The sequence below is a fragment of the Strix aluco genome, chromosome 7 (assembly GCF_031877795.1).
Source record: "Strix aluco isolate bStrAlu1 chromosome 7, bStrAlu1.hap1, whole genome shotgun sequence".
Taxonomy (NCBI): domain Eukaryota; kingdom Metazoa; phylum Chordata; class Aves; order Strigiformes; family Strigidae; genus Strix; species Strix aluco.
In genome coordinates this window covers 5,109,153-5,127,505 of record NC_133937.1, presented here as the reverse complement: position 1 = coordinate 5,127,505, position 18,353 = coordinate 5,109,153, and the positions used below count along the sequence as shown (strand labels likewise).

At 41.1% G+C, this 18,353-nt stretch overlaps 1 protein-coding gene across 3 annotated transcripts in view; it reads right to left on the bottom strand.

The window, feature by feature from the left end:
- RUFY2 (RUN and FYVE domain containing 2) overlaps window positions 1-18,353 on the bottom strand; it is a 39,420-nt gene that overhangs the window by 12,066 nt on the left and 9,001 nt on the right. Inside the window, exons 1-11 of one of the 3 annotated variants that reach the window (XM_074830288.1) lie at window positions 18,142-18,238; window positions 15,275-15,448; window positions 14,668-14,785; window positions 9,961-10,062; window positions 8,564-8,687; window positions 6,340-6,401; window positions 5,674-5,739; window positions 3,780-3,849; window positions 2,462-2,563; window positions 1,579-1,695; window positions 826-993 (exon numbers count right to left, since the gene is read on the bottom strand). In XM_074830288.1, coding sequence (XP_074686389.1) covers window positions 826-993; window positions 1,579-1,695; window positions 2,462-2,563; window positions 3,780-3,849; window positions 5,674-5,739; window positions 6,340-6,401; window positions 8,564-8,687; window positions 9,961-10,062; window positions 14,668-14,785; window positions 15,275-15,448; window positions 18,142-18,145 — 1,107 coding nt within the window. In that variant the 5' untranslated portion in view covers window positions 18,146-18,238. Of the gene's footprint in view, window positions 1-825; window positions 994-1,578; window positions 1,696-2,461; window positions 2,564-3,779; window positions 3,850-5,673; window positions 5,740-6,339; window positions 6,402-8,563; window positions 8,688-9,960; window positions 10,063-11,808; window positions 12,279-14,667; window positions 14,786-15,274; window positions 15,449-18,141; window positions 18,239-18,353 lie in introns of those variants that run through there. The other 2 variants (XM_074830287.1, XM_074830289.1) reach the window with 2 other exon arrangements.

The following is an 18,353-nucleotide window of genomic DNA, read 5'->3' as shown; positions in this document are numbered from 1 at the left end:
ACCCTACAGATCCTAACATACTGAAGAACATTCTCCTCTTATTCTTCTTTTCAGTTCTACTTATATTTCTCTTCCTCTGGTCCAGTTTCCACACAGCTGCACGTGGAAAAGTTGCATCCTTTGTCCATCATCTCAATTATCTCTCTGCAACATTCTAATTTTTTTTCCCCCTCATTCTGCCACAGATTTGACTGGTTTCTTGTGCTGGTTTTGATCATTTATTCCATAAATCCAATTTATGTTTCGCATAAATAATTCACTGCTAAACTTCCCTGGTGTTTGGTCATCTATTAACTGCATGTTGAGCCTCTGAGATCCATATTCTCCCAAAGAAGAATTGCATTGTTACAGATTTTCTTAGTTTGTTAACAGATTAAAAAAACAACCTGTAATTAGCTTTTTCATTTAATACAACCTTGTTTTCCAAATGCCTTTCTTTACTTTGAAAGCTCAGATCTCCTCCTTAACTCCTCACTACATACCTACATTCTCTTGGGTTCTTTATACAACACAGGCCAAACAGTGTCATTATCACTAGATATGCTATTACTCTTTCTATTCCACATAGCTATTTATTAGGCCATGATCTTATTCTCATGCTCGTTTCTTTTATAAACCCACTAGCATTAAATGACTGCCTTAAGAACTTCTTTGTGTGAAATCATGCTTGCATCAGTAAAGTTCCAAAACAACAAGCTGACCTGAGAAGCAAAAAGAAACCAAAAATTAAGGAAAGAGCAGTGCTTAACTAAACAAAATGGTAATGCATCTCTCTCACTCCAATCAAAGTCATTGCATCAGTTTAACAGCAGACTGTTCCTTTACCTGCAGCTTTTGGTACATTTCCATGTTAATTGCTTTAACTTCATCAAGCTGCTGTCGAAGGCCTATGAGGGTATCCTGCTTCTCGTGGATGTCCTTCTCCAGCAACTTCATGGCAAGTTCTATCTCATGTTTCATACTAACTTGAACCACTAACTCATTCTCCATATCCTATAAAACACAAACACAATGCAACACAGAATATTTAAATAATTATTCAACAGTCTATCTCTGTTTTGAAAAAGATAAAAGCTAACACTAACAGAGCTGCAGCACCACCTATTTCACCACTTCAGAAATTCTGCTCCTCCTTAACTTTGTAATTATCCACTACATAAACGTTACGCTCTCATGTACTTAGTGACCGATGGGGTTTTTTGTAACTTTGGGAGAAGAAAACTTGCATTATAAGAAATTACCCTGCCAGTGCTGCATAGAGTTGCCTGAGTATTAATTACAAAAACAGAACTAAAGGATTTCTGTTTTCACAAGAAAGATTTAGCATACATACAGAGCATACAGTATTGCTAACAATGGATGGAAAAATTTCTCAAAGAAAATGTATTGTTACAGAAATATTTTTTTTAAATATTTAAGAAATCCTTTTTATTACAAGCAGTTAGACAAAAGGCAATTAAAGTCGATTAAAGGCAACATCTAAGCTCAGCAGAAGCAAAACTAGAAATATGTACAAACTGACTCTTCTCAAGCATAAACTTTTCTAGAAGTAGTGTAATCCTAGAAAAGAACACTTACTTGACGAAGTTGTGATTCTTCTCGAAGTTGTCTACGTGCTTCATTGTACATTTCATCTAAACCCTGCCTGGAGTGTTTGTATGTCTGAAGTTCTGCTTCAACATCCACTTTAGTTGCCTACAAAGATACAGAGAATCTATTTTTCTTCATCACAAGTTTAGCAATCAACAGCATAAATATAACACTTGTGGGGGGAAAAAAAAAAAGCTTAAAAATACATTCTCCAAGCACACTACAAACGTTGGAAAGAGCTGTTTCTGCTATGTGATCATCAGTGTTATAATGAGAATTGAGTAAATCTAGCAAAATAAAAATCTGTACTGCAGTACAGTCTTCCTCCACTAAGTCACTCTAACACACAATTCTTTCAGCACTGAGGAATCCACACATTCGCTTAAGCTGTTCTTTTACCAGTTACCCTGTAAAACACATACAAGAAGTTGCACAAGGAGCTACAAATCACAGCTTTAAAAATAAGCTCAGTGATTGTATATATGATTACTCCAAATGACATCTATACAATGAGACAGGTCAGAATGGCAACTAAAACCCACACTATTTTGACAAGATTTTCAGATAATATTGCCTTAAATGCTCTTAGATATAGCTTACAGTCTAAAGAAAAAAGGAAGAATGGAAGAAAAGTAGAATACAAGGTAAAATGCTACAAAATTTGCGTATGGGTATAAAACAATCTAGGGTCCTATAATTTCAATATATTTATGCCATTATAAAGCTTTCCAGATTTAATAAGTCTTTTCCCTAATAAAAGTTGTTTTAGATTTGGCCCAGCTACTGCTTACTTCAAGTTGCAATGTAAGAACATTTGAATGACAATGAATGACACGACATTACTACATTAAATGTGGTAAAACTAACATACCTCTAGATGATGCTGTGTTTTCATTAAAATAAGAGTATTTTCACTCCTTAACTGATGGTTTTCTTCCTGAAGTTTAATTATATTGTTTTTGGCTATTGCTAACTGAAAAGAAAAAACAAAAAAAAGTAAAAGCACCATGAGTTTTGTGAGTAGAAATAGATAAAAAAATGTTCTGATGAATGCAAGACCAAGACATTCTCTGCTCTATTCTCACACTCTACCAAACAGAGGTTTAATTGTTTTTAAAGAAAACATAAAGCTCCTGATTTTAGTAATGGGTCTCATTACACAATGGCATGTGTATTGAATATACTTCATTACTTCATGTCTGGTAAAGAATAAGCTTTCTTTTCATTGTTTTATTATGACTTAAAGACCCTCAATTTCCTTTCCTTGTCCTAAATTTTTTCTTTCCATTTGGATTCAAATATACCCAGTTTTGTTCTTTTTGGACATCTTAATGTATCACATGGAGCAATTTACATAAGGAAATGTCTTCGAGATGAAAAGAAAACATTTACAAAAGCCAAAACATTATAACTGGGCCCTACAGTATATACATCAATATCAGAATTATAAGCCAGCTGATCAAAATAGGTGGACTTGGGCTGAAGGCTTGTAAAGGAACCAGAATACTCTGAGAATTAACACTCAGTAAAAATGTTTTCCCTCTATCGGGACACATTAATACCCAGAGTGAGCTAGCTATCCCTTCAAAAGCTGAATTTAGACATTTCAATTTTCCACCTCATTAACTCAAGCAGCTTCCTCAAGCAGCTTGGATTAAAAAAAAAATTGTGCTCTCTCTTACAAAGTTAAAAATATTGGAATCTAGTCAAGTATCAGAGATAACTGGAAATATAGTATATAAATACAAAACCAGAGCAGGACAAGTCTAAAAATTGTATATAAGCATATGGTAAATAAGCAAGAAACCATGTTACCATTTACCCTGAAAATGGTAACAGAAATTGCTTGGTGAACTACTTTCTGTCTCTTTGTAGCAACTGCTGTCATCCATTATGGACTAGTCATCTGCACAGAATCAGACTGACAGCTGGCATTAAGAAAGGCTTCTCTTCTGGTTTTGTCCAAAGTGGGAAATTGCAATGTTCTACAGAATTAATTTACTGATGCTGCAGGCTACCTAGGCAAGCTGACTTCAAATCCCTGCCACTACTCCACCTTTTCTTCAAGCCAAAATAAAGGTATCTGAACATATTATACAGAACTTATGTGGATTAAAATAATGCAAGTATGGTTAGAAAAATAGTGTTTGAGAGTAAATAATCTATTATACATTGCTAAAAAAAAATACCTCTTCAATCAGTTTGGTGTTTGATTTCTCTAGTGAATCAACTCTTGCATGTAGACTGCTAACTGTGCTACTGAAAGAGAAAAAGAAAAAACGTTATTCAAAATTACATCAAAACTCATTAAACCAAGCTCAAAAGCTTTAATGCGAAGTACAGTGATTAACAGTTAAGTGCTAAAAGGTCTGCTCCCATTATTTGAGGTTTTCCTAAATATAAGAAAATTAGTCTCCTTTGTTGAACGTTTATATAATTCTTTCCAACTCCCAATGTCATCCCTGTCACTTAAACTCCTGGTTGGGTGTGACTTTACATGTATTCTCCCTTCTGTTTATCCTCACAACTATATTGCATCCAAACGTTTAATGAGTTCCCTTAAAAGACAGTTTACAATCTTCTTGGGGTTTTTCCCCCCATATATTGAAACCATTCTCCAGGTTCTCTTCCTCCAAAATCCATTTCTTTTACAAAATTATTCGCTTCTGCACATTTTTTGAGATCTATCCTGAGGCTTTCTTGATGCTCCTTGACTTCATTTATAAGTCTCATCAGAATTTTGTTCCCTTTTATTACTCTGTGGTTTTTTTATCATATCAAACTACATTCAGGTCTTCTCCATTACCTGATTGCCTATTTCTGCCATAAGCACATTTTTTTAGACTGCACTTCACACACAGAAAAAAAAAAAACCAAAACCTGTTCTGTAACACTGTTTACTTTTCCACGTACTTCTACTGTGGTGTCCTCAGAAGTTACCAGTTCATTAAGAATGGCAAGGTAGAGGAGATTAATGCATTTTAGGATGTGTGGAAAGTAACAGCTGACCTGAAATAAAATAGGAGAGTCGCTGAACCACTGGCTTGCAAGTAATTCCATGCATAAACCAGTGTACAAGAACATACTCAATACACAGGGGCTCACCTGAACGATGACAGCTATCATCACACAAACACCACTACTCTTAACTGTGATAGCTCCTTTCTCCTTCTTAACTTACTTTCATTTTGCTCGTATTTGATGCACTCAGTTATTCTGCCCTGTTGAAGGTTTCTGCTCGGTGACTGACACAATCCCAAATCAGAATATGTTTACCCCAACAGTAGCTACATAGTAACTAGTGCTCAAGATTACCAGTATTAAAAATGAAAAGATACAATTACATTTCAAGAAGGGATCAAGAAGATCAGCTATACTACAGATTCTACAGAAGTTCTTTGTGGGTTTGTTGTTCGGTTTTGTTGGGTATTTTTCTTCCTTAGCTCCTCACATTGTTTAGTTTTGTACAGTACTCCTCAGATAATTACAATCACCGTTCCTCTATTTGTACATTAACAAACACAGTAGTGGACTACGTTTGCTCCATCTAGCAAAGTAAAGGGGAAAGGCTGCTTTCCTGAAAACTGTTTCTACAGGAACCACAACCTACTACGTGTAAGTAATTTCCAGCAAGCAATGAACTTATTCAGTTTTAGTCCTGGGCATTAAAGCTACAAACTAAAATATTACGAAAGGCAAAGAAACCAAATCATGTGGATTCACCCAGAACACCCAATAACACTTTTTGAAAACTGTTAAATAGAGTGCAGTTAAAATCCAGATCAAGCTTTTCATTCCTGTGTAGTTATGAATTGTGAGGACCTCGATCAGTTTTGGACTGCTGTTTTTTATTTATTTGAAGAATAAAGGTTCTGACTGTCAAAAACAAAACCAGGAAAACTGAGACTTCTTGAGTCTCTCCAGAAGAGTGTATCCCTTCCAACTTCACTGCATCCTCAGTCTAAACATAAACAATTTGCACCCCTTCTCTGAAGTTCTCCCACAAAGCTGTGGTGCAAAAGGAATTAGAGGTGTTTTACCTGTAAGCCTGGCCTGACACGCATACTTCAAAGTAATACTTACTTCAATTGCCTGTTTAGCTCTTCAACATAATTCTTTTGGTCCAAAATGGCAGCAATCTGTACATTTCTAAAACAAGCACATAATAAAATTAGCTTTAACAAAATGATGTAGTGAACTATGTACTGAAAATATACATATCATATGTAAATATCCATCTTAATTGGGCTTTTTAAAGAGAAAAGAAGCAACTTCATCTCACAAGCATCAAGTCAAGAACTTAGATGTTGTGACATCAGTGAGAGACAAAAAACCCCAATGCTTTAACTGCAAACAATTTCTCTACATAAAGCATAGCAACATACAGAGTCTCATAGGAAAAAGGATGTTTATTTACTCTGCCATAACTCTGCTTCATTGAAACACTGACAAAATTCCAAGCTGAGGGCTTAAAGGTCAGCAGGTTCCTTCTCATTGCCGCCTTGCAATCCTCCAATACTGCCCATCAGGAAAAGGAAGTAGGTGATGTGGCTGAGGCTTGCTTCAGAGGGCAAATATTCTTCCAGCTAACTAGTAATACAGAACAACGTAGCACACCATTTTTCTCAAGACAATGAGACCAGAAGACTTCATCTTTAGGGAACCTGACTTATTTCTACAAAGAACAGGGCACCAGTCAAGAAATCATTCATTAACATCCAAAATCTGAGGTATTTGGTGAGGACATACCTTTCCTTACCCCCAATGTCATCATCACTCTTTAAATACATAGAGAAATCGATCACCCCAACCTAGGGGAAAGCAAATATACACAGTTTCATCTCATACAAATAACTGCTGTTGATATTCATGGTCTTGTATCTATATAATTACTAAAACCTCAGTCACATCAGCTTTTTCAAGGTTGGTCGAGTTTCAGCCAGAAGCTCAAAACACTGTAACATCTTAAACAAAATCTTTTTAAAAAAGTATAGTTTCATATATTTTTAAGATTTATGTTACCTTTGAACAAAATTAACAATGGGCCATGTACCAAACCCCAAAGAAAAGATTACTTCCTACCTCTGACTGAGCTTAGCCAAGAATTTACAGGAAGACTTTCATTTTGGGAATTACCAGGTATTACTTAACCCTGTCGCTGGTTGAGTAGACTCGTGATAATTTGTCTGTAGTGCTTCACATGATTTCCTATCACAGCATGTCTCCCAAACTGATGTTTTCCCCATGTTTAGTTTGTCAATATTTCTTGCCAAATAATACTACCTCTCCACACTTGCTGATTCCCAGGTGTGCCAACTCAACTGCATTCATTTTTTCAAACCTTGCTAAATCCAAATCTAATTAATTTCTTTTCTATTCAATTGTAATTTAATCATATATATGATAAATAACATTACCATGAGTTCTGCTTCCAACTCTATTCACAAACCTGAAACAAAAGTATTTAACCACGTTTGCTTTACCAAAACCCTTCCTTTTTGGTGTCTAGCAGTCTCTTCACAAAAGTATTTCAATTTCTCTGATCTACGGCTTCCTTCTTGAGCTCCCTTTAGCTTTTGAATACAAGTAACTTACTAAGTCTGACATTTTCTTGGTTTATACAATGCTCTCCTGTCACTTTCCTACGACAGTCTTCTACTTGTCACTTCCATATCTTTTGTAAAAAGTCTCTTCTCCAACAGCTTTTTAAAAAACATATTTTGCTTATTAAAGCAAATACTATCTCTATGCAAAAGTAGAATGTTAGCTCTCTAAAAGTTACTTCTCCATGAAGTTATAAAAGTTAAATTCTTTGTGTGTGTATCACACATTTGACCACTGAAGAGCATTCTTCTCACATGCCAGAACTATGCTTCCAGATGTAACCTCACCATCCTTCAGAAGTTTCTCTTTCTGCTCAATACAACATGCTGCTTCTGCCTTCTCTGAGAAGGTGCCTTATTTACGCTACTCCTCACAAACAGAATTACTCTAAATTCTCATCTGGACAGCCACTACTACCCTCTCAAATCAAGTTTTATCTTCCCTCATACAGCAAAGCCACTAAGTGACCTAGATAACAAAGGTGTAGATAGCAATAGATTTTGTGATACACACATATAATTCTCAATATTAAGAAGAGCACGTTGATAAGTTTTCTATAATTACAGGCCTTTCAATGTTACGTCTTCTGGTACGCAAGATCAGTGCCTAAAACAGTAGATAGTAACTAGAATGAACAACGGAAGACAAATTAACCCCATGATTCAACAGCACACATACCCAATTAGCTATAACTTTTTCTTTGCCATAGAAATGGCTGACATACAGTAGTAATCACTTAAACTGTTTTCCACAAAGAAGCTGGAAAAAAAATCAGGACTGAACACAGCCCACATTTCTTTATAAATACTTGTGCATCTGCCTTTTAAAAGAATCCTTCAAGGTTTTCTTGGAAAAGATCAGAGTTCAAAGTCAAAGCTCTTTGCAAGGGAGGAAAAATTCTAAGTCTTGTTTTGCAGATTGGAAGCAGTCACCCTCTCAGTAAGGTCTTTTATTAGACTATGCGAAGCACGTTTTTGTTTCAGGTCCTTGAAACATTCCTATTATGTTCCAGAACAACAATAAATGAACCAAATGGGATAAACTGATCATGGAACTATACTTCTCCCACAAAGGAAAAGGAGGAGTTATGCAATTAAGATGGAAAGAACTCTGCATTGCTACTATTGCATCCATTTGATGACGAAGCATCAAACTTTACCCTTGCACTCTGACAATTATCACCATCTAAAGGCCTTACCCAACTGATACTGAGGTTAATGCAAAAGGCCCCACTGATCCAGTAGATGGATCACACCCTAAACAGTCTCTAGTAAGATTTCTAACAAGTCACAACTCCACAGTAACAAAATCCACTGTACATAAAAATCTTATGGATTGCACGTACATTACTTTACCTGTACTGACTTACTTGTGAATCTAGGTCTTCTCCCTTCACACACAGGTTAGCATCTATCACATTTAACCCAACTAATAGCCCAACAATAACTGCTCCTTCTTCCTCCATCATTAGTGCGTGATACTCATAAAATTCACTGTTAAAGAAGAAAATTGTGTCTTATTGGTATAGTCAGTATATTTACATCCAATACATTAATAATAAGTGACAACTAAATCTGAGTTGTTTCTCTGATTTTAGCCTTACTCCAACATCCTTAAAGATGAACTGGATCTGCTCATACTTTACAAATATTTAAAAACTGAAAGTGCATGGTTTGTCTCAGAGGCTATTAAAAACAAAGGTACTACCTCTGGCTCCAGAAATCTGAGCCACAAGCTGAAAGAGGGCTGGAAGATTTGGGAGGCAGGACTTACTTTGCCTTTAAAAAAAAACAATTAAAAAAGGCTTTTCCCTATACACTTGCTATTAGCCACTTCTGAATAGGATACTGCAATGGGTGGATGTTTGGCCACACTGATTCAGACAAGTATTATATTGTTAAACACTACAGAATGCAAAAGAAGAATAGTAAAAAATTTACCTTATGTGAAAAAGGTCTGGACTTTAATGAACACATGCTTGAAATTAAAGGTGAGGGTGAGAGACGAGAAACGGAAAGGGCTGAAATGCTAAAAAGGTTTTTTAAAAAAAAAACACTCCACTAAACAACAGAATACCAACATTTACTTCTTCCTCCTTGCATTTCTAAAATAAAGTTTTAGACTCCATGAAACAAACTGTGCCTTAAAAGGAAAAGTCCATAGCTGCTGAACACCAATGTCATCCTGACATATCAGCATGATCTAGGCATATACAAAAAGTCTTAAAAATACATATAGGTTATAGAACTTAAATGAAGATGACAAGGCTTTTTTTCCCTTTGTGCTTCAACTACTCCATCAGAGAGGAGAAGTTATACTAGAAGAGAGCAATGACAGTTTTAGAACTATGAAAGGAAAGGAAAGTTCAAGGCAATAGGCCTCCATGCAATGGTAGCTCAGTAGGAAACCATGCATATGGTAGGGGTGAATTCATCTCCTCTCCAGGACTTTCTAGTCTGTATTCTGCATGGTGAAGGAATGCAGCGGGAGCCCTTCCCCATCACCCTCATCTACAAATGAGCCATCAGGCACGTTGCAGAAGCCCACCTACATGATGGCAAGGTAACATCCCATCAGCTGGCCCTCAATCTTGACGAGGCAGCAGTGTTTGGTCCCTCTGCCTTGATGACTGGAAGAAATCAGCCCACAGACTAGAATCTACACTTTGCTACACTAAGGACACATTAAAAAGTACCAAATTTTTTTTTTTTCAGAAAACTAAAGCTCTAAAAATAAATTATAAACAAAATCTACTTAGTTGTTTACCTGAGAAGATCTCTCTGAATGATTAAACAGCGAAGATAGTCAGCCATTTTCTTCTGCATTAGTGCTAACCGTAACCAGGCCCGAGCACGGCCCAGTGGTGTTCTGGAAAAAAAGGCATGAAGATAAATAGTCCCAAATCCACAATATAACAATTCGCTGTCTTAAACATAAGTTTAGTGGTAGAGCAATTGGTATTTCTGAAAGGGTATTTTAAAGTATTAGTTGAGCAATGCAGTCTGGCAAGCCATAATGTCTAAGCTTTGACTCCAAGCTTTGCGATAATATCAGAAAAATTTTCATCAGCTCAGCTGGGCTTGGGAGCAGACCCTGGAAGGAACAGGAGTTGAGAAAGCACAAGAGCCTGACAGTAAAATTAATTGTTTTGCTCAGAGAGTGAAAACATGCAACTTCCTACACCCTGCTGTATTTCAATGTGCTTTGCTCTCACACAGTACGTGGCTAGCAGCATGGAAAGAATTTTTAAGAGTGGTGCTGTTTTCTTGGAAGCACCACCTTCTTAACCTGACAGCGCCTGTAAAGATAATCTTGAAAGTCCTGTTTCTAGCTGAAGATGTCTGCAACAATTCAGACTCCTTTCTGCAACTTGCTTATAGAGTCTTCAGAGGAATTGTGAGAAAAGTAACTGAATGTCCATTACAACTCATCATGAAAGCTTGTCTTCCCAATCCTATTCTTTTGGTCTACACAACACGTACTGAATTCTAGCTTTAGCTCATACACGTTTACAAGTTCAGTGGTATCTTCTCACAGTTCAAAAAAAGATGAAAATGCACATAACTGGCAACCATTAATATCCAGCAAATTAAACCTGGACCTTTAGATCCAACTCTTCTAGAGCTTGCACAGTTAGAAGTGGTAAGCACATAAATCATAGAATCACAGACTGGTTTGGGTTGGAAGGGACCTTAAAGATCATCTAGTTCCAACCCCCTGCCATGGGCAGGGACACCTTCCACTAGCCCAGGTTGCCCAAAGCCCCGTCCAACCTGGCCTTGAACACTGCCAGGGAGGGGGCAGCCACAGCTTCTCTGGGCAACCTGTGCCAGTGGCTCACCACCCTCACAGGGAAGAATTCCTTTCTTAGATCTAATCTAAATCTGCCCTCTTCCAGTTTAAAACCGTTACCCCTCATCCTACCCCTACACCCCCTGATCAAGAGTCCCTCCCCACCTTTCCTGTAGCCCCTTTAAGTACTGGGAGGCCACTCTAAGGTCTCCCCACAGCCTTCTCTTCTCCAGCTGAACACCCCCAACTCTCTCAGCCTGTCCTCACAGGGGAGGTGCTCCAGCCCCCCGAGCATCTTCGTGGCCTCCTCTGGACCCGCTCAAGCAGGTCCGTGTCCTTCTGATGTTGGTGCCCCAGAGCTGGACACAGCACTGCAGGGGGGGTCTCATGAGAGGGGAGTAGAGGGGGAGAATCCCCTCCCTCGCCCTGCTGGCCACACTGCTCTTGATGCAGCCCAGGACACGGTTGGCTTTCTGGGCTGCGAGCGCATGTTGCTGGCTCACAGTCACTTTTCCATCCACTAACACCCCCAAGTCCTTCTCCTTGGGGCTGCTCTCAATCCACTCATTGCCCAGCCTGGATTTGTGCTTGGGATTGCCCCGACCCATGGGCAGGACCTTGCACTTGGCCTTGTGGAACTCCATGAGGTTTGCACAGACCCACCTCTCCAGCCTATCCAGGTCCCTCTGGATGGCACATCCCTTCCCTCCAGCGTGTGACCACACCACACAACTCAGTGTCATTGGTGAACTTGCTGAGGGTGCACTCAATCACACTGTCCATGTCACTGACATGTTAAACTGCACCAGTCCGAACACTCACCCTTGAGGAACTTGTCACTGCTCTCCACTGGGACATCGAGCCATTGACCACAACTCTTTGAGTGCGACCATCCAGCCAATTCCTTATCCACCAAGTGGTCCATCCATCAACTCCATGTCTCTCCAGGTTGGAGACAAGGATGTTGTAAAGGATGATGTCAAAAGGTTTGCACAAGTCCAGGTAGATGACATCTGTTGCTCTTCCTTTATTCACCAGCACTGTAACCCCGTTGTAGAAGGCCACCAAATTCATCAGGCATAATTTGCCCTTAGTGAAGCCATGTTGGCTGTCACCAGTCATCTCCTTATTTTCCACATGCTCTCGCATAGTTTCCAGGAGGATCCACTCCATGATCTTGCCGGACAGAGAGATGAGACTGACTGGCCCGTAGTTCCCTGGGTCTTCTTTTTTTTTCCTTTTTAAAAATGGGGGTTATGTTCCCCCTTTTCCAGTCAGCGGGAACTTCACCAGACTGCCACAACTTCTCAAATATGATGGATAGTGGCTTAGACACTTCATCTGCCAGTTCCCTCAGGACCCACAGATGCATCTCATCAGGTCCCATGGACTTGTGCACCTTCAGGTTCCTTAGATGGTTTTGAACCTGATCTTCTCCTACAGTGGGCGGTTCTTCTTTCTCCCAGTCCCTGCCTTTACCTTCTGCATCTTGGATGGTGTGGCTGGAGCCCTTGTCAGTGAAGACTGAGGCAAAAAAGTCATTGAGTACCTCAGTCTTCTCCATGTTCTGGGTAACCAGGTCTCCCATTTCCTTTCTGAGAGGGCCCACATTTTCCCTAGTCTTCCTTTTATCACCAACATACCTACAAAAAGCTTTTCTTGTTGCCCTTGACATCCCTGGCCAGATTTAATTCTATCAGGGCTTTGGCCTTCCTAACATGATCCTTGGGTGCTCAGACAATTTCTCTTTATTCCTCCCAGGCTACTTGTCCTTGCTTCCACCCTCTGTAGGCTTCCATTTTGTTTAAGCTTGTCCAGAAGCTCCTTGTTCATCCCTGCAGGCCTCCTGGCATTTTTGCCTGACTTGCTCTTTGTCAGGATGCATTGCTCCTGAGCTTGGAGGAGGTGATCCTGAAATATTAACCAGCTTTCTTGGGCCCCTCTTCCCTCCAGGGCTTTATCCCATGCTACTCTGCCAAGCAGGTCCCTGAAGAGGCCAGAGTCTGCTCTCCTGAAGTCCAGGGTAGCAAGCTTGCTGTGCACCCTCCTCTCTGCCCTAAGGACCTTGAACTTCACCATTTCAAGGCTGCCCTTGAGCTTCACACTCCCCACCAGCCCCTCCTTGTTGGCGAGAACAAGGTCCAGCATAGCACCTCTCCTCCTTGGCTCCTCTATCTCTTGGAGAAGGAAGTTATCATCAATGCATTCCAGGAATGCCCTGGATTGCTTATGCCCTGCTGTGTTGTCCCTCCAACAAATATCAGGGTGGTTGAAGTCCCCCATGAGGACCAGGGCTTGTGAACATGAGGTTGCTCCTATCTTAGAGGGCCTTATCTGCTCGGTCTTCCTGGTTGGGTAGCCCATAGCAGACCCTCACTATGACATCTCCTGTCCCTGCCCTCCCTGTAATCGCGACCCATAAGCTCTCAGTCGGCTCCTCACCCATCCCCAGGCAGAGCTCCATGCAACCCAGCGGGTCACTGACATAGAGGGTGACGCCCCCTCCTTGTGTCCCTGCCCGTCCTTCCTAAAGAGCCTGTACCCTTCCATTCCAACACTGCAGTCACAGGAGCCATCCCACCAGGTCTTCGTGATGCCAATAAGATCATAGCCCTGCAGGCATGCATAGGTCTCTAGTTCCTCTTGTTTACTCCCCATGCATAGAAGCATTTAAGTTGGGCACCCGATGAAACTGACTTTCTGGCTGAAACTCCTTTGTGCTGCTCTCCAGGTGCTCTCCTGCTGCCCTGTGACCCCTCTCCAGGCTCTGGGCATCCAGCTGGTAGGACTGGGATGGGTTGAGGTTCCCCTCCCCTGGCAAATTTAGTTTAAAGCCCCTCTTTGCCAGTTTGACAAGCCTATGACCAAAGATGCTCTTCTCTTCTCTGACAGATGGACCCCAGGTTTCCCAAAGCGAGTCCCGTGGTCTAAGTAGCCAAACCCCTGGCTGTGGCACCAGTCCCATAACCGATTGTTGATTTGCCAGATTCAACCGGCTCTAAATGCAAAACAAGACCCCAAAAACCCACATGCTGTATCAGGATAGGAAGAGTGTAACACTTGGCAAAGGGTGTTACTTCACCTGGCCTGACACAAGAGCAAATCATAGTTTATATACCTATGTGTTTTAGATAAGGTCTAAACCTATAAATTATAACCCTTATGCTACCATATACCAATCACAATGTAACCAAAGCCTTTCGGTATTTAACGTATGGCCAATTATAAAGCTAAATACAAAAGCAGAGTGCAAAGGAATGGGAGGAGATTGTAGTTCACAGCATAGATTTACATTTGAGAAGGACCCTACACACAAGAATCTGAAAAGCTGCCTAATACTTTCCTTTTCTGTATGTTACCTTTTGTTTTTATACAGCCTTTGCTGGCTAGACTCACATGTTTCCTGCAGTTCTAGACTGCAGACCTGTTCCTTTCTGCACCATTTTTGTCCACCATTCAGAAAACTTTTCTTCCAGGACATCAGAAAAGAACCTAAAAATACTACTTTTTTAGCTGTTTTGTGCAGAACATGAAAAGCTAGCAAGATTCACCAATGCTCTCCCCCAATATCATGTGCTAGGTGTTCAAAGGCTTGATTAATGCCAAATGAAATCATTAGACATCTGTAGATTCTCAATCAGGTCCTTTATTTTCTTGCTGTATTTTACCAATACTACTTACTTAAGGCCAGGCAAATCTCTGACACTTGCTGCTATTTCCTCAGCTTCTGGATATAATTTCTCCACAAGTTCCAGAGGACCCCAGATGGTTTTATTGTAACTTAGAAAGGATTTTCTTACTAGGAAGAGAAAAACCAAGTAACTGAGTTAATTTAAATTACTGGACTAGCTTCCTTCAAAAGAGCTGCTGTGATGAACGGGTTAACTGCTGAGCCTAGATTTCCAGATAAGTGTGACAGTAGGCAGTTCACCAGTATCCAAAGCCATCTCTGAATTATTTTACTGTGAACATAAAATCACTGTGCTAGAACAAAAATAAAACAAAAAAGGATGACTAGCTAAAAATATAAGCTACATACATTCATGCAGTTGTGGTAATCCCTGGAGCACTTACAACAAATGGTATGCAAAAGAAAAAGTTGGTAAATATGGAAATATATGTTGTGAAGTATTAATAATAACACTATTAATTATAAAAGGTGAAAATTTACAAGTTTTCTTCACTTCTTAAAGCAACATAACACGGTTTGATTTTATCTTTCAAGAAAGAAAGGAAGAAAAATTGCACGTTTGGGATGAGAAATGTGCAGCTAGAGCAATTACCACACCTTTAAGGCCATGCTTCAGGCAGTGCTCCATGACAACAAAGAACTGCTGCAAAGGTGGGTAGTCAGAATCCAGAGTGCGGCCAAAGCTCAAAGCTGATTCAATGAGTCCTTTGATACTCAGTTTAGCCATGTTCAGTAAATTTGCTCTTTCTACAGCTGTAGGGTCCTTTACAGCTAAGACAATAAAGAAAAAAAAAAGTTATGGGTCAAGTTTTAGAAGAGACGCAAAATAATAAAATGCTTCATAGCCACCTGGTTCGAAGAAAAACTTACCTTAATCTAGATAAACTGAAAGGAATAATTTAGTAAGGGCTATAAACCACCACGTTATAGAAAAGCATCCATTCCAGCAAACACCCTTACAGATCTTACATCATTTTAATAGGTGAATGCAAAAACAGGGCTGGAAATGGCAGTTCTCAGGTACTGTGTGTCTCAGTACATCTCGGAAGCAGTCAGTAACTGCACGTTAACACAGGCATCAACGCTGCACTCAAAAGCTCTGCTGCATAACAGCAATCAGTGTCCTTACCATGGCACCAAAGCAGCGCTCCTATTAATGTTAAGTATCTATTTGGTGTATTATTGTCTACCTACATCATACTTCTTCTATATAATCACTTTCTGCTGCAGTCTTAATTTCACAGTGACATAAACACACGCTTTCCTTCTTAGGCTGTACATGGCCTCAGCCAGTAAACCAGAAGCAGTTTCAGGAAAATATTACATACTAATTTCAGTTTCTCATATAGCTACAAAACATTTTCTACACAGGAAAGCTTAAGAACTAAAGGTTTCGCTTTAACCTAAAAATGGTTTTGGTAAACTTTACAAAATGTACACTACAAAAATATATTTGGGGATTAAATCTAGTCAGTAAAAACCCCATAGCTTTTTAAAATCATCTTAATCTGACAGAATGGACAAGGTTAGACTTCTTGGAGCTCCTGCTACTGAAACCAGAGCATCCAGGAGATTCTTAGTTTATTTTCATTTGTAATGAAGCAGTTCAAACATTCAGGTCACCCTCTATTTTGCCAGACTGAAAGAGAGGCAAAACAACCCTCTGTTTATTCACCATGATCAAAGTAATTTAGAAAGAAGCAAAAAAAGGCGATGATCTACTGTTTTCTGCTATTTGCCATTAAATCTAACAAATTATGTAAAAAACAAATTAAGAACACATGATCTTTTTTAAGACACTGAGACACAGATATCAAAATATCTATATAGATTCACATCTGAGAAAAAATGTGAGCCTCTTCCTCTGCAAATCTGAGTATTGGTATATGACCTCTTCGCACATCAGAAAGCCTAAAGAACTGTATACGTTAAAACCAAAACCAAAAAACCCACATCATTATAACAGAGGGATACTTTCTCAGTTCCTCAAACAGCAATGAAATGACTGGTCTCGCTTCTTGCATACCACAGCCTTAGATATTTAGGTATTAGACATTAGAAACTTAGAAAATTACTTCCTAATTTTCTAAATTCCTAATTGCCTGTCAAATATCAAACTGCCCTATTACCATACAACATAACCTAAGTTTCCTAGGGAAAAAAAAAAAATTACTGAGATGATGTACACAAGATGACCTTAAAAACTACTTTTACAGTCTCTCAATTTACCAGTACTTCAACAGAAAACATTAAAAGATGTTAGAAGACACAGCAGACAATTAGCAACGGTGCTCTAGCAAAACTTTACCCAGTTAGCAGTCACAGCTCACTAGTTTGTCTCAATTTCCTGCCCGCTCAGCCGTCGGGCACTGAACCAACCCTACCCAGAGCAGCACCAGTACCCCTGTCTGGAACAGATGGAGGCTTGCAACAACGGGGGCGTTTCTGTCGGTAAAGCTCATGTCAGGCTGCCTGTTTTTCTATTAGGTTCGCTATTGACAGTACTCAATACGAGCGTTATTGCAGGAAAAGCCTTGTTCGAGTCAGACTTCAGGTGGATAGCTCTCCCTCGACACCTATTCAGCCCATTTCCCCAAAGGCATCTTAAAATTCCTTTTTCAGGTGACCTCATTTTGACTTTTGGAGCTGATCCTCCCCACAGACAGACTTCCAGGTCTACTGTCCTTTTAATTGTCAACCCTCTTGCCTGGTCTTTCTGAGGCAGAAAACACATTTTAGGTCCGTTTTAAAGTGTGGTCTACCTGCATATTTTTCTTCACCTGCTTCTTCAAATTAAAAAAAAAAAAATCAAGATTTAGAATTTCACATGACATGTTTTCTAGTAACTGCTGCTCAGGGATTGTATGGGGTAAACTGCGCATACATGGAGCAAAATGAGCTCTGAAGGGCTCTTTTTGCCCCAAAGCAGCAGCCCCCGAGGGGACTATTTGCAGGTGGCGCTGATGTCGCCAGCCTCACCGGAGCCTGACTAGCAAGGCTTGGCCCAAGAGACAACATTCCTCTCCCAGTCTGGACGAGCAGCCAAGCCCTTACTGCAAACAGTATTTGTGCAGAAATCCACCCAGCGCGTAGTCGCCGCGGCCACCGGCTGACCGAGCTGTCCTCGTGCCCCCCGACGGCTGGCACAAAACGGGCATTTCCCTCCTCACCGGCATAGCCCCCCCCCGCCTTCCCGGAGCGCGGCCCCCGAACATCGCCGGCTTTCCAGGAGCTCCAGCGCCCGGGCCCCCGCCCCGACCCCGCGGGCCGCCCCCAGCCCCGCTCCCGCCGCAGCGGACATTTTCTGCCGGTGCGGGCGCCGCCGCAACGCGGCTCCCAGCCGCTCCCCGCGGCGGCTGAGGGGCGGCGGCTGCCGCAGGCCCCCCCCTTTCCCGCTCCGCCGGCCCCGGCGCCCCCCCCGCCCAGCCCGGCCCCGCTCCCCGGGCGCCGCAGCCGCCGCTCACCCATGGCTGGAGAGGAGGAGCCGCCGCCTCAGCCGCTCCCTGCGGGCCCTGCGGCTCCTCCCGTCCCGTCCCGTCCCGCCGCTGCGCGGGCCCGGCCCCTCCGCCCGCGCCCCACGGCGCCCCCGGCGGCGGGAGGACCCGCCCCGGCCCCCGGCCCGGCCCCGGCCGCGCTAAGCCCCCAGGCTGCAGCCCCGGCCCCGAGGGAGCGGGGT